Source organism: Crotalus tigris, unplaced genomic scaffold, assembly GCF_016545835.1.
Source record: "Crotalus tigris isolate CLP2741 ecotype Arizona unplaced genomic scaffold, ASM1654583v1 scf7180000018925.3142382, whole genome shotgun sequence".
NCBI classification, from domain to species: domain Eukaryota; kingdom Metazoa; phylum Chordata; class Lepidosauria; order Squamata; family Viperidae; genus Crotalus; species Crotalus tigris.
In genome coordinates this window covers 1,123,872-1,139,052 of record NW_024097278.1, presented here as the reverse complement: position 1 = coordinate 1,139,052, position 15,181 = coordinate 1,123,872, and the positions used below count along the sequence as shown (strand labels likewise).

At 46.7% G+C, this 15,181-nt stretch overlaps 1 protein-coding gene across 6 annotated transcripts in view; it reads left to right on the top strand.

Annotated features, from left to right (window-relative positions):
• The window catches only part of FRMD4A (FERM domain containing 4A), a 451,440-nt gene extending 436,977 nt beyond the window's left edge, over positions 1-14,463 (top strand). For 5 of the 6 annotated variants that reach the window (XM_039357562.1, XM_039357563.1, XM_039357560.1 and 2 more), the window contains exons 20-24: positions 882-1,043; positions 2,062-2,921; positions 8,882-8,981; positions 13,376-13,472; positions 13,585-14,463. In XM_039357562.1, coding sequence (XP_039213496.1) covers positions 882-1,043; positions 2,062-2,921; positions 8,882-8,981; positions 13,376-13,472; positions 13,585-13,650 — 1,285 coding nt within the window. In that variant the 3' untranslated portion in view covers positions 13,651-14,463. Of the gene's footprint in view, positions 1-881; positions 1,044-2,061; positions 2,922-8,881; positions 8,982-11,029; positions 11,102-13,375 lie in introns of all 6 variants that reach the window. The other variant, XM_039357559.1, reaches the window with a different exon arrangement.
• Positions 14,464-15,181: the final 718 nt, after the last annotated feature.

Below are 15,181 nucleotides of genomic sequence, written 5' to 3'. Positions count from 1 at the left end.
CCTCCAGATGTTGTGGGTGCTCCATAACTGGAGGTTTTCAAGAAGAGACCGGACAGCCATTTGTCCAGAATGGATTAGGGCTTCCTTGCTTGAGCAGAGGGTTGGACTAGAAGACCTCCAAAGCCCCTTTCAACCCTGTTTTCTATGTTATTCTAAGGCATGAATGCACCAGTCTACCCTAGCTGGTGATGTTCTCTGTCTCCATCCGACTACTTGGCCGGCCACATTCCTTTCATTTGACTGTCCCAGTCTGGTAACCCTTGAATGATTGGGAACTTGTCATCCCAAGACACTTGAAGAGAGTTACATGGGAGAAAACCCTTGTAACAGCTGTTGGGATGATACCTGAAAAATCTAAAATTTGCTACTGTCTACCTGAAGGTTGAAAGGCTGAGCGCCAAAGAATTGAGGCCTTTGAACTATGGTGCTGGAGAAGACTCCTGCGAGTCCCCTGGACTGCAAGGCGTTCAAACCGGTCAGTCCTAGAGGAGATCAACCCCGACTGCTCTTTAGAAGGCCAGATCCTGAAGTTGAAACTCAAGTACTTTGGCCACCTAATGAGAAGGAAGGACTCACTGGAGAAGGGCCTAATGCTGGGAAAGATTGAGGGCAATAGAAGAAGGGGACGACAGAGAATGAGATGGCTGGATGGAGTCACTGAAGCAGTAGGTGTGAACTTAAATGGACTCCAGAAGATGGTAGAGGACAGGAAGACCTGGAGGAACGTTGTCCATGGGGTCGCGATGGGTCGGACACGACTTCGCAATTAACAACAACAACCTGAAGGTTCCATGTCCATAGGTAGAGATGGTGCCCATTTAGCAGCATGTGTAAAATAAAGATTGTGTTTTGAATTCTTTGTTGTCTTCTGTTTGCATTAGTCACAAGCGGTTTCCCAGTACTGGAAGTTGTGTGGAAGGTGGAGGAAGCAACTCTCTTCAGAACAGCCCAGTGAGGAATCTTCCCCATTGGAACACTCAATCCAGCATGCCATCGACACCAGATCTACGGGTACGCAGTCCACATTATGTCCATTCCACCAGGTGAGTCCTTTCGTCCCACGGTTTCCTCTCTTTCTATTCCTCTGTTGGACTCCTGGCCATAAACTCTTTTAATCAAGGTTAATAGAAACATGGAAGAGAAATTGTACTTGAAATGTTTCTGAGATCAACACGGGCCGTTTCCACCTCACCAAAAGTTTTCTGAACCTGGAACGCTTCCAGCCAGGCGAGATCAACCTCAAAATACTTTGGGCAAAATTGAAAGAAGGTGTTTTCACCTTCACTAATGATGTCCTCGGTGTTGATGAGCCTCTGTTTCAAGGTGGACACCCTTCACACTTGAACAGGGATCATCAAATCTGGAAAGACGGCAGCATTAAAAATAGGTTCAAAATATTTTGTCCTTTCTGAGCGTATCTCCCAATCATGGACGTGGTTAGGTTTGTTGGAGTGATGAAGAGCTGATTCACACAGAATTGTGTTTGAAGTTCTGAAGTAAAGATTTAGCTAGGGAAGGAGAAAGGCATGTTGGTCGTCGTATCAAGCTGCTGCAGCATTCTTCAACCTGGGTCATTTTAAGACTTGTGAATGCTAGCTGGGCAGTTCTGGGAATTGAAGTCCACAAGTGTTAAAGTGACCAAAGTTGGACATGCCTGGACTAAAGCAGCTTTTCTGAAAAAAGCTTTTCACATATCTGACTTGTGTGCTATACTTGTATTGGATGCCAGTCGGAGCTGAAGCATTTAAGGCCGAGGTCCCCAACCTTTTGTGCACCAGGGACCGGTTACGTGGAGAGAGATTTTTCCGCAGACCGGAGGGGGCGTGGTTTTGTGTGCTGCCTGCATCCCGCGGATGGGACTTTGCTTGTTTGTGCAGCCCAGTTGCTGGCATGCCACGGCCCGGTACCAGTCCACGGACCGGGATTGGGGAACCCCTAATTTAAGGCACGCTGGAAATATCCCGGGAGCAGGTTTCCATCAAACGATTGCCCTCTGTAGTGATGTTTAGAGTCTTAATTCTGTTTTGTTTTTTTCCCCTTTCTGTTTCTCTGGGCTTACAGATCGGTGGACATCAGCCCTACCAGACTGCATAGTTTAGCTCAGCACTTTAGACACCGAAGTTCCAGTTTAGAATCGCAAGGGAAGCTTCTTGGCTCGGAAAACGAAACGGGGAGCCCTGACTTCTACACCCCAAGGACTCGTAGCAGTAATGGGTCAGACCCCATGGATGACTGCTCCTCCTGTACGAGCCACTCCAGCTCCGAGCATTATTACCCGGCCCAGATGAATGCCAATTACTCCACCCTGGCGGAGGACTCGCCCTCCAAAGCTCGCGAGCGCCAGAGACAGCGACACAAGTCAGCTGGAAACCTCGTCTGCTCCAATTCGGGAAGCATGCCCAACCTGGCTGCCGGCAATGGGACCGCCCATCACGGCGTCTACCTGCACAGCCAAAGCCAGCCTTCCTCCCAGTACAGGATCAAAGAGTACCCGCTCTACATCGAAGGGAGCTCGACGCCGGTGGTAGTGCGCAGCCTCGAAAACGACCAGGAGGGACACTACAGCGTGAAAGCACAGTTTAAAACATCCAATTCGTACACAGCGGGCGGCATGTTTAAGGAGAACTGGCACGGGGATGAAGTGGACTCCCTCCGGTTGACTCCCTCCCGGTCTCAGATCATAAGGACTCCTTCGTTGGGGAGAGATGGCCACGAAAAGGGATCGGGGAGGACTGTGGTCTCGGATGAGCTCAGACTATGGTACCAGCGGTCCACGGCCCCCCACAAAGACCACAGCCGGTTGTCGCACACAAGCTCCACTTCGTCGGATAGCGGCTCCCAGTACAGTAACTCCTCTCAAAGCACCTTCGTGGCGCACAGTAAGGTAACCAGGATGCCTCCCATGTGCAAAGCAACGTCAGGTAAGCGGGAGAAATTCTGGGCCCAGGTGGCATTTAAAGGAATAAATCTCAGGTCTCTCTGACGGGGCCGAGAGACGCGATATCAGGGAATTGCACAGACAAGGTCCAAATGGAGTCAGAGACGCCGACACAAACTTGTAGTTTTGTATAAATAAATATATTTAACATATATATTTATAGGAGACAAGACAGTCGGGCCCATCACTATATCATGAGGTAAATCGTCAAGTAAATTACAGAACAGCATAAGGAGCACCCAGAAGAAAAAAGGCGGGAAAAAAGGGAAACTCCCCCTTCACACCCACCAACCAATCCTAGCGTAGCTTGCCTCATGCAGGAGCCCGCACTGTCCAATTAGTCGGCTACAACTGTGTGTTCTGGCCCATCGAACACTTTACTCTTCCAACTATTAAATTAAATGCCTTAACTCATAAAGAGTATCTGATGCTAATAGGAAGATAGTGATGGTGATAATGATAACGATGATTTTTTAAAAAACTAGTTCACCACCCAACTCTCAATGACTCAGTTTCAATAAAATCAATATGTCAGGCACAACTCAGTGAATAGGCCAAAGTCATTTCTTTATTGTTGATCACTTCTTTGACAATAATCTCACCAGACTGGCCGCATTCTCTTGGGAATAGGTAGATAAGGGCTTCCCTAGTCTGGCTTGTGTCGTTCCTCCCACAGAGCGACTCCATACTGGTATGCCTCTTTAGTCCTTTCTCTCCTTCCACCACACAATATTAACCTAAAAAGTGAAGCCTATGGAGATTCCCAATCATCCAGGTCATAGTTGTCCCAAAGGTGCTTTTCCAAAAGGAAACTGGACTTCCTTTTTTTTTTTCTTTAAAAACATTTCGTTTCTCATCTGAGAAGCTTCTTCAGAACTGAAGAAGCTTCTTGGGCGAGGAGCAAAATGTTTTCAGACAAAACAATAGCCAAGGAAGTCCAAAAGCACCCTTGGGACATAAAATGTAAAGGTAAAAGAGCAAAGCATGATGAAGTCCAGGGTCTTGCTGTCCCTCGCCAGAGGCCCAGATGAAGAACCTGTTCTTCATGGTTATTCTGAACAATAACAGACTGAGGGGCTATTTGCATCTTGGAGAGAACCTCAGACGTGCTACAGAGAAGGAGCACTTTGGCAGTCCTGAAAGATTAGAATCAGAATAGAGCTGGAAGGGACTTTGGAGATCTTCTAGTCCAGCCTCCTGATCAAGCAGAGCAACCTATAACAATGGTGGCGAACCTATGGCACGCGTGCCAGGGGCGGCACTCAGAGCCCTCTCTGTGGGCACGCACGCCATGCCCCGGAGATGGTAACCGTCTCTCTTCAACCAGCTGCCCGCTAACTCGCCGAGGTCCATGTGACTGGATGCATCCCAGTACCCATGCGCTCGCTGGCCTCTGTGTGCAGGGGCTGATGGTGTCAGGCAGCAGCCGCCCCGGCCCCTGCCTCACCTTACCCTGCGACAATGGCTCCCCTGCCCTGCCCTGCCTCGCCTTGCCTCGCCTCAGCCTGCAGGACGAGCCTCTTGCCCACTGTCCCACCTGCCAGAGACCCCCTAGATTTCCGCCAACTCTGCCCGGCCCCCATAGGTGTCCCTCCCCACAACAACATCGAGGTGATCACGCCCACCTTGGCCACACCTACCCAGTCTGCCATGAGCACCACAGCCACACCCACCCAGTGGTCCACGCCCACCTGGCACCCGGCGGTAAATAAGTGGGTTTTGGGTTGCAGTTTGGGCACTCGGTCTCTAAAAGGTTCGCCATCACTGGCCTATAACATTTCAGACAAGCGGCTGTCCAGTCTCTTCTTAAAATCCTCCAGTGTTGAAGCACCCACAACTTCTGGAGGCAGACTGTTCCATTGGTTAATTGTTCTCACTATTTGGAATTGTTCTTAATTCCAGGTTGCTTCTCTCCTTGATTAGTTTTCAGCCATTGTTTCTTGTCCTGCCTTCTGGTGCTTTGGAGAATAAGTTGACCCCCTCTTCTTTGTGTTAGCCAGGGCATTGTTTAATCAAAGGAACTTGTAGCACTAACTCTGCAGGCAAATTGGAAGATATGAGAAATGTCCATCACTGCTTGTGCCTCCATATGCTGAACCAGTTGAGGCTTCTGGGTGATCTTCAAGGACCACCCCTGGATAATGATGAGCTACCTTTCTGCCTTTGGTGTAAAGCAGAATGAGTCGGCGTGAAGCAAGAAGTGAGTACCTACAAAGAGGTTACTCCTTGGATCAAATGTCAGGGCGTTGCAGAGGTCATGTGACTTCGAATTCTGATTTTAATCCTGATCTCAAATAAATTATTCTGTCTCAGCCTCAGCTTCTACACAAAACATTGTATATCACATAGATAAAAACCCACTCAGAAGGTTCTTTAAATAAGAAACTAAATGCTCAAAGCAGTGATTTAAAGCTGGAAGTAGATTAATATCGGTGCCACTGCTGTAATTAAGACTTTCTCAAATGTGTAAGAACTTGACACTGTTCAAAAATCACCCACAAAGAGCAATCTCCAAATATAAGCAGCATCTTAGCTAATAATTACGTTCGGCTAATACTTATATATCCAGTCTTTTATTTACCCAGCCAAGCTGAGTTCTCCAGCTGGGAAGGGAGGAGTGAGAAGGAATGTAAAAGTCTAAAATGCTCACATTAAATGTGGGAATTAGTCCACAAGTATGTAGCACAGCGGTTCTCAACGTTTGTGTGACGGCGACCCCCGTCACACAAAACGTTATGCGCATGCGCGGCGCGGCGCCACCCCCGGAGGTGCGGCGCCGCCCCCATGCGCGGCACGCATGCGCTGCAGCGCCCCCCGGAGGCGCGGCGCCGCCCCCACGCACGGTGCGTGTGCGCGGCACCGCCCCCCGGAGGCGCAGCGCGCCCCCGGAGGGGACAAAATGGCGGATCGCCACGTTTGGCGACCCCGCAAAAGAGGTCGATCGACCCCAAATGGGGTCGCGACCCATAGGTTGAGAACCGCTGATGTAGCATGTCCGCAGTCCCAGGCTGCATTAACAGAGGGATAGAATCAAGATCACGTGAAGTGTTAGTACCGCTTAACAAAGCCTTAGTAAGACCACACTTGGAATACAAGGAGTCCTCAAGTTATGACCACAACTGAGCCAAAACTTTCTGTTGCTAAATGAGACAGTTGTTAAGTGAATTTTACCTCACATCATGACCTTTCTGTTAAGTGAATCACTACAGTTGTTAAGTTAGTAACACGGTTTTTAAGCAAATCTGCCTTTCCCGTTGACTTGGCTTGTCAGAAGGTCGCAAAAGGGGATCACCTGACCCCGGGACATAAATCCGAGCCAATTGCTGAGGATCTGAATTCTGATCACATGAGCCACGGGATGCTGCAACGGTGAAAACTGGGAAACGATCATAAGTCAACTTTTTTAGCGCCGTTGTAACTTTGAACGGTCACTAAATGAACCGTAAGTTGAGGACTGTTTGTATTGCATCCAGTTTTGGTTGCCACGATATCAAAAAAGATGTTGAGACTCTGGAAAGAGTACAGGGAAGAGCAACAGAGATGATTAGGGGGCTGGAGGCTAAAACATATAAAGCATCCAGTTTTGGTTGCCACGATATCAAAAAAGATGTTGTAGACTCTGGAAAGAGTACAGGGAAGAGCAACAGAGATGATTAGGGGGCTGGAGGCTAAAACATATAAAGAACCGTTGCAGGAATTGGGTATGTCTAGTCCAGGGGTAGGCAACCTTGGCTCTTTTATGACTCGTGGACTTCAACTCCCAGAATTCCTGAGCCAGCCATGCTGAGGGGAAAGGGAGAGGTTTCCAAGCTGAGCCATGCTCGCTCAGGAATTCTGGGGGTTGAAGTCCACAAGTCATGAAGGGGCCATAGTTCTCCCATGCTGGCTCAGGAATTCTGGGAGTTGAAGTCCACGAGTCAAAAAGCGGCCTAGGCCTAGGCCAGAGGTAGGCAACCTTGGCCCTTTTATGACTCGTGGACTTCAACTCCCAGAATTCCTGAGCCAGCATGGCTCAGCTTAGAATCTCTCCCTTTCCTCTCAGAGTGGCTGGCTCAGGAATTCTGGGAGTTGAAGTCCACCCATCTCTGAGTGGCCAAGGTTGAGAAATACAGGCCTAGGCCAGAGGTAGGCAACCTTGGCCCTTTTATGACTCGTGGACTTCAACTCCCAGAATTCCTGAGCCAGCCATGCTGAGGGGAAAGGGAGAGGTTTCCAAGCTGAGCCATGCTGGCTCAGGAATTCTGGGAGTTGAAGTCCACAAGTCATAAAAGAGCCAAGGTTGCCTATCCCTGGTCTAGTTTAATGAAAAGAAGGACTAGGGGAAACACGATAGCAGTGTTCCAGTATTGGGGGGTGGGACAACCTATTCCCCAAGCACAAAACCCCTGTGTGTTAAACCTGCATTGTTTTTCTCTGGCGGGATTTTCGTTTTCTTTATTTGGTGCACACAAAACTTCTAAAACCACAACGGCCCATACATTAGCCTCAATTGCACGCATACTGGCCTCGCCTTAACTGAATTTTGGCTTGCACTAACTGCAGCCTGGTATTGATTTACAATTTGCACAAACTCAAATGTCACATTAATCTAAGACACAGCTCCGGCAGGAGCCTACCTTTGCTCAAATGTAGATAATTATTAATGGTGACAAATTAAATCTGAAGCTCTAAATCACCCAGGACTTGCAGAAATAAAATGTGAATGTTTCCCTTTTGTGCCTTTTATTAGCTTTAGAGAGCTATAACCGATTTGTGCGATTGATCGGTCTGGAGGAACTAGTCTAGGTGCTTTACATAAGAGTTTAGGTTTGTTTGCCTGGAAGGCAAACAAGCTTTTTGCTTGTCAAAAGCTGAGCCTCTAAAAGTCCATTCTCGCTGATAAGATTATACTCTACTAATTCCAGAATGTGATGCACGGCTGGTGCCTCTTGGCATTCATTACATGTTAAGTTATATCAATCGTAAACCAATTGGATTACAACAGCAGACAGCCTGGCTCTGCTGAAGACTTTTAATATTATCTCAGCTGTCTGAAGTTAAGGCCATAAAAGATACTGTTGCTGCTAAAAATAAGCCCCTTTGGTGAGAAATTTGGCCTTTTTATTCAAATGGAGCAGACGTCAAGACGACCACAGCAATCAATCAAAGCTGCTCCTTTTTAAAATGCAGGAAGGCTTTGATCATACAGCTGCCATTTTGACTTTTTTGACCCTCCCTGAGTGCACGGACAGGCATCCAGACAAGGAAATTCCACTTCTCTCCCCCCCCCACTTGCTCTCTTGTTTTCCGCCCACCTGTCTTTTTGGTTGTCATACTGATGTATTTGTTATCGCTGTTTTCTTTTATCATTGTATACTTTATTGTTCTATTATTTTACACAGCTTTTCATTTTTCTTCCTTTTTGTCATTGTCAAATGCCTAAAGTAGGCCCACAGTGAGATGGGCTGCAAAGAAATTGTGACAGATACATACATACAGGTAATCCTCGGCTTATGACCACAATTGAGCCCAAAATTTCTGTCGCTAAATGAAGAGGTTTAAGTGAGTTTGACCTTGCTTTATGACCATGGCTGCTACAGTTGTTAAATGAATCACTGCAGTTGTTAGTCGCCCGGTTGTTAAGTGAATCCGGCTTCCCCCGTTGACTTTGCTTATCAGAATGTCACAAAAGGGGATCGCGTGACCCCCCTGGGATACGTGGCAAGGGTCGTGTGAAAACTGGTCACTTTTTTTCAGTGCCATTGTAAGCGGTCACTAAACAAACTGTTGTAAGCAGAGGACTGCCTCTAAATAAAAAAGGAGAGAGGCTGGAACTGCACTGGCTGTTATTTAGTTGAAAGGAAGAAAACCTGCCACCGGTCGCTTCATATTTGGAATTAGGGTCAAGAGGTCCAGTTTCACAGACAGAAGAACCTCAATGTGATATCTCCATTGTTTTTCCAGCTGCCTTACCTCACCATCCGAGGACTTCAACCACCACATCTAGTGATTGTGGGTCTTTGACCCCCAGCTGTCCACACCACATCTTAGCTTGGCAAACTGGGTGAGTTTTGGGACCCGTGGGAAGGGGCAAGGAGGAAGAGGGGACAGAGCTGGGCATGGATGCCTCTTGTCATCCCACTTTTTGTAGATACCATCTAGGTCAGTGGTTCTCAACCTTTTCTTCACCACAGTCTCCCCCCCTTTAAATAGAGCCGTGATGGCGCAGTGGTTAGAATGCGGTACTGCAGGCTAACTCTGCCCACTGCCGGCAGTTCGATCCTCGCCGGCTCTCGGTTGACTCGGCATTCCCTCCTTCCGAGGTCAGTAAAATGAGGACCCAGATTGTTGGGGGCAACATGCTGACTCTGTAAACCACTTAGAGAGGTCTGTAAAGCATTGTGAAGCGGTATATAAGTCTAAGTGTTACTGCTGTTGTAGCCACGGACCATGGCCGTAGACACTCCCCCCCCCCAAAGACTTAACTCAAGATTTAAATCACATTTCTTCCAGCCTTTGAAGACCGCTTGTGACATTGCGGCCCCCCCCCCAGGGGTTGGTGGACCACAGGTTGAGAACCACTGTTCTAGGCTACCCAGATGTTTACACTGAGTTTGATCCCTACTGTGGCACCAAGCTGATTCGATGATCTTTTATTAACATCTGTGCATGTGTATTAGTCTCCTGCCTTCCGGTAGAATTAGTCAAAATGAGAAAAAGAAAAAAAAACAAAGCAAAAATGGGATGATCAAGAAAAGTAGGGATGAGGAAGGTACTAGCAGCGCACTCTCTGAATTAATAGCTAGAGTCTCTGTATACGTGTAAAGAAGAAAATGGGGGGGGAGGGAGGAATCCCATCAAAATAACGATCCAGTTCATATTTCCACAATTGTCACTCTGTGAAAAGCCATGGTGTGGCTGCCTTAGGCAGGGTGTCTTACATTCACAGTGGTGTTTCGAAGCAAAATGGTAAAATTTTGCATGCTCCAACACATATGCTGCTTGGGCCATAAATTTCACACGTCCCATAAAGAGGGTGATCTCCCAAGTTTTTAATCTATTAACACAGTGGTTCTCAACCTTTTTAATGCCGCGACCCCCAATCGATCGTAAGTCGAGGACTATTCAACCGGTCGTAAGTTGAGGACTACTCAACTGGTGCAGCACCGTTTGCAGAATGGGACTTTTGGCTGGCTCAGCAGGGCAGAGACAGCCTGGACAATTCCTATTGGCTTTTGAAAGCCAATAGAATTAGACTCTATTCAAGAGAGCCTATTCTATTGGCTTTCAAAAGCCAATAGAATAAAAGGGAGTAGCACAGCTAAGGAAAAGGGGGAAAAAATGGTGGACTGCGTTGTTTGGCGACCCCCGTGAAATGGTCGTTCGACCCCAAATGGGGTCCCGACCCACAGGTTGAGAACCACTGTATTAGCACCATTTTACTGTCCTTTGGAAAGGAGTTTTCCAAAGGATGAGCCAGTTTTCCCGATTTTCTGAATATTGTGACCCAGCTCATGTCCAGAGTTTCAGGAGAAGGGATCTGCATGTGAATTTTTCCAACAGTTGATCTGGGCTAAATGTACAGCTGATTGCTAGAAAAAAAATAAATCAAATAATAATACATGATTTTGCGCTCTGGGGGGGGGAACAGGAATAAAAAACAGAGAGCTTTTTTATTAGTCTAGGACAGTGTTTCTCAACCTGAGTCACTTTAAGAGGCGTGGACTTCAACTCCCAGGATAATTCTGGGAGTTGAAGTCCACGCCTCTTAAAGTGAGCCAGGTTGAGAAATACGGTCCTAGGAACTGCATCGTCTCATCTGGCAAAGAAATATCCTTTTTTTTTTTTTTTTCACTTCTTAACACCCTTCATCAAGTCTTCCCGTGCAACTCCCGGCGTCCCAAACGTAGCAAATTCCCCTCCATCACTAACTCCCTTTTTGAGATGACTCTCCAACTCGTTTTGCGACAGGGTGAATGAGCTCTTCACGAAATCGTGTGTCCCTGCTTTTCTTTTTAACATGGCTGATCTGCTCTTTCTTCTCCCCTTCCTTTCTCTCTCTCTCTCTCTCTTTCCTTCTTTCTCTCCCTGCTTTGTTTCCGCTTTGCTCAGAGATGCCAGGGACAGCTCACCCACTATGGATGAGTCTCCATCTCCAACTCAACCAAGTACTGATGATTAGAGGTATAGTGGGGTGGGGGGGGGGGAGGATTTTTTTTTTTTTCCTACTCTAAAACCATTTCATCTCTGCTGTGTTGTCTTGCCCTGTTCCTTGTGTCTCGGACTTTGCACAACCGTTGTCGGGTGGAGGGGGACCTCCAAATAATATAGGGAATTGGATTAAAGCAGAGTTTCTCAGCTTTGCCCAGTTGAAGATGGGTGGACTTCCGAGTCCCAGAATTCACAAGCGGCTGGGGAATTCTGGGAAGTGAAGTTCATCCATGCTGGCTGGAGGATTATGAGAATTGAAATCCACCCATGCTGGCTGGAGAATTCTGGGAGATGAAATCCATCCATGCTGGCTGGAGAATTCTGGGAGATGAAATCCATCCATGCTGGCTGGAGAATTCTGGGAGATGAAGTCCACACCTCTTCAAAGGGCCACGGTTGAGAAACCCTGGATTAGAGATTGCAACGCAAGAAAGCAGAAGCTCAAAGAAAGAGGCTTGGTCAACTTTATAGACCAGAATCTGCAATATTGAACTATAATAACTAAGAACGGAAAGGTTGCGTAAATCTGGGCTCCTGCGTAGAGAAATCACAATTTCTTTCTCTTATCCTGAGTAAACAGAATGACGTATGCAGAATTGGGGTCCTGCTGGTGCCACAACCAAGATCCCCTAAGATCGGCAGAAAGAAACTTGGTGGGCAAAATGTTATGCGTAGCAGTGTAGCAAAAGAAATAAACAGGGAGCCCTTTAGCTTTGCTCTAACACAGTGCCACAAGTGAGCTAGTAGTGTAATTGTTGTTGGAAGTGACCCAAACCAATTCTGAAACCGCCCCATAAGCATGTTTCATCCTTGAAGTGCATGAATTTGGCCGTGCATGCCTCTCTCCGTACTTGCTTTCCTTTCTTCGGTGTGTCCTTCAGCTCTTACACCCATCTCTGGTGCTCTCTCAGCTTGGCGCTTTTCTTGCTGACCTTAACATTATCATGCTAGCTAGCACTGATGATGTTACCTAGTTTGGTAATGAAACGTCTGCAAGAAGACCACCACACTCTTGAGGGTGCCAAGGATCCCACAGTCCAATCCTGAGCTTCAAATGTTTTCTTCTGTTGATACAATCGTCTCTCCCAAGTGCTGAACGTGTCTGTATTTATATAAAACCACACAGGGCGCAGGAAAAAGAGGAATAATGAATGCAACATTTAAGTTAAAAAAAGGTCTCTTCCCACCAAGTGTCCAGATGTGAGGGCGATCTGGCTGCAACATCTGTCACCCCATTGATCTCCAGGGTTGGGTACCAGTGCTCCATATACCTTGTCTTGGCTTTTTCCTGACAGCCTGCATCTCTTTCTTAGCTTGTTCTTAAGATTGTAATTAAAAACATAAACCCTTCTAATAAAGTAGGAAGTCAAAATCTTGATATCTGAAAATGGCTCTAAACCCGAGGCATTTCTTAGATAGTAAAAAAAAAAAAAAATGGCCAGTGACAGCAATCTGGAGCTTTGATAGGAAAGGTCCACAATTTAGTGAGAGTCAGGGTGGGATGAGAAGACCATTGTGGGATCTAGAAGTGGGACTAGAGACAAGGACATCTGCCTTCTCCAGGAGGGATGTGGACCATCCTGAGCTAGTGAATGCTCCAGGGTGATTGTAGCTACTCCCAATAGCAGCCAGTGAATAATCCAAATTATTGGTGATTGATAGCTTGAGCCATCCTCTGCAGCAGGGGTGGGGAACGATGGCCCTTTATGACCTGTGGACTTCAACTCCCAGCATGGCTGGCTCAGGAATTCTGGGAGTTGAAGTCCACCATCCATAAAGGGGCCGTCGTTCCCCACCTCTGCTGTACAGGCTCCAAAATGAGAAGTTCCACTGAAAAAGCCACAAGTTTAAGGGGTATGTACTTGAGACAAGCTGAGAGAGAATGCATGGTTTACCACCTCAGTGGCCTGACAATTATGGTCATCCTTCTATGACTGGCTCAATTTCATAGCCTTTGGGGGGCAGCTTTTGCCAAGCACATGCTTCCATTGTTGCTGAAAACTGGATGTAAATGCTGGTTTCCCCGCAAAAACGTCATAAATTATAATCAGATGACCGCAGGACATGGCAAACGGCCATAAAAGCTAGCCAATTGCTAAACCCCCCAAATGTGACGGGGGGGGGGAGACCGGCTATCCGAACTTCAGAACTGGGTCATAAATAGCTTTGGGGGAACCCATTGTAGCTTTGGTCCCTAAGCGATGAGTTGTAAATAGAGGACTAATGCAAACTTCCATCTCTCTGTAGGAGCTACAGCGATAGCTGCTACCTGGATTCTGCCCTTTATCCAGAACTCTCCGACGTCCAGTGGTACGGACAGGACAAAGCCAAGCCTGGGACTCTGGTGTGACCTCTTTGACCTCAGCTGTTCAGATGCATCCTTGCCATTTTGGGGGGGGGGGGAGACAAAATGAAAGAGAAAAATCACCTCACTGCCTCTCATTTGCCTTATCCAGCTGCTCGGGCGACGACTGACACCAGCTTCAAACGAAAAGCACTTTTCTTTCGCATCAGGCAAGTGAAGACGATTATCACCGAAGGAGCAACTGTGTCCGTAGTGTTAAAAAAAAAAAAAAAAACATCCTTCAGTCCCGGTTCTTCTGCACACTCGTTCCTCCTTGTGGATGTTAAGGCTAGATTAACGGGCGGTCAATTCAAACCCTTCCCGGATTATTATCCTTGTTCTTCAGCGTGGAAAAAAAAATTACTCTGATTCGAAAGGTGAAATTATTCTGCTTTGAAAGGTAAACTCGAAGCGGCAGATGTGACAAATGCCCGTTTCGGTCAAAGGCAGAAGAGCTTTCAGAGAGACCAGCCAAAATATCATCGAAGCAATTTGTGGTGTTGCCAAAGATTTTGGTAACTCGCCCGAAGGATGCTTTTCTCTAAAACGGGGGGGGGGGGTGTTTTTAAGAAGCAGCAATAGCGTTTTTGTGATGCTCTCGAGATCCTACAAAACCTTGAACAATTTCAGATCGGGGAATATAACCCAGGATCTGTTGGGGGAAAAATCAGTTGGGAGGAGGCAGGGAGAGCAGGCAAGGTTATTACAGGAGGAAGGGAAAATGTAGTCCTTTTTTGCAACATTCCTGGGCAAAAATTGCAAGACACACGTCATGGTATTGCTTGAAGAACTGTCAGCCGATGAAGCAAAAACGCCTAAAAATGCTCAGTAAGTTACAAAAAAAAAAAAAAAGCCCTCTAAATCTCGAATTAAGGGTTAAATTAAGGGAAGGTAAACTGGGATATGCTGAACATGATCTCAAAGTATATGATTATTACTAATTGTAGGAAAGGGTTTGTGACTCACTAGGAAGGTTTTAAAAAAAAAAAAAGTGTGGCTGAACTAATTTACCTTCCCTCCATTCCTAAAATGAACCATCCACCATTGTACATTTAGTCCACAACCTGATTGCCAAGACAGAAAGAGGGAACAAGTTTACACAAACACTCGAACAGTAATATTTTTACGAATCTAGAAAGCCATCCAACTTCCAAAAGGCCTCAATATTTTTATAAGAAACTAAGAGGCAATCTCTGGAGTCCCAGTCGCCCGTTCTGGGCTGACCCTCTTTGCGAGCCCAGGGATTTTTCAACAAGCCACCATCCCTGCCCATTCCTATGTTTGTCTTGAGTGTAACAAGAGCCCAAATCCATCTGGGATTTCTCTTGGGGGGGGGGAAGGCTTCATTAGCCACCCCCGATCGAGTCAGATCCTAGAGTCAAGCAGGCCAAGTCTTCGCCATGGTGCTACTTTTGTTTTTTATGCCACTGGATAAGCAGGGTTTCTGCCTTTTTTTTTTTTTTTTTTGGTGTTTGTGCGTTAGTTTGGCAATAGCAAAAAAAAAACAAAAACTCAAGTGAGAGTCCAAAGAGAACAAAAAAAAAATAAAATAAAACCCACCAACTGCTTCCATTCATAAATGCCTATTTTCTAGAAATAATCGGGTGGCAGAAAAATTAAAAAGAACTTAAAAGTGGCTCGCTTTTGAAGAAAATGGATAACGGAAGGAAGACGCAACAAGGCTGAAACGCAGAGGGCGAACGAGGGAT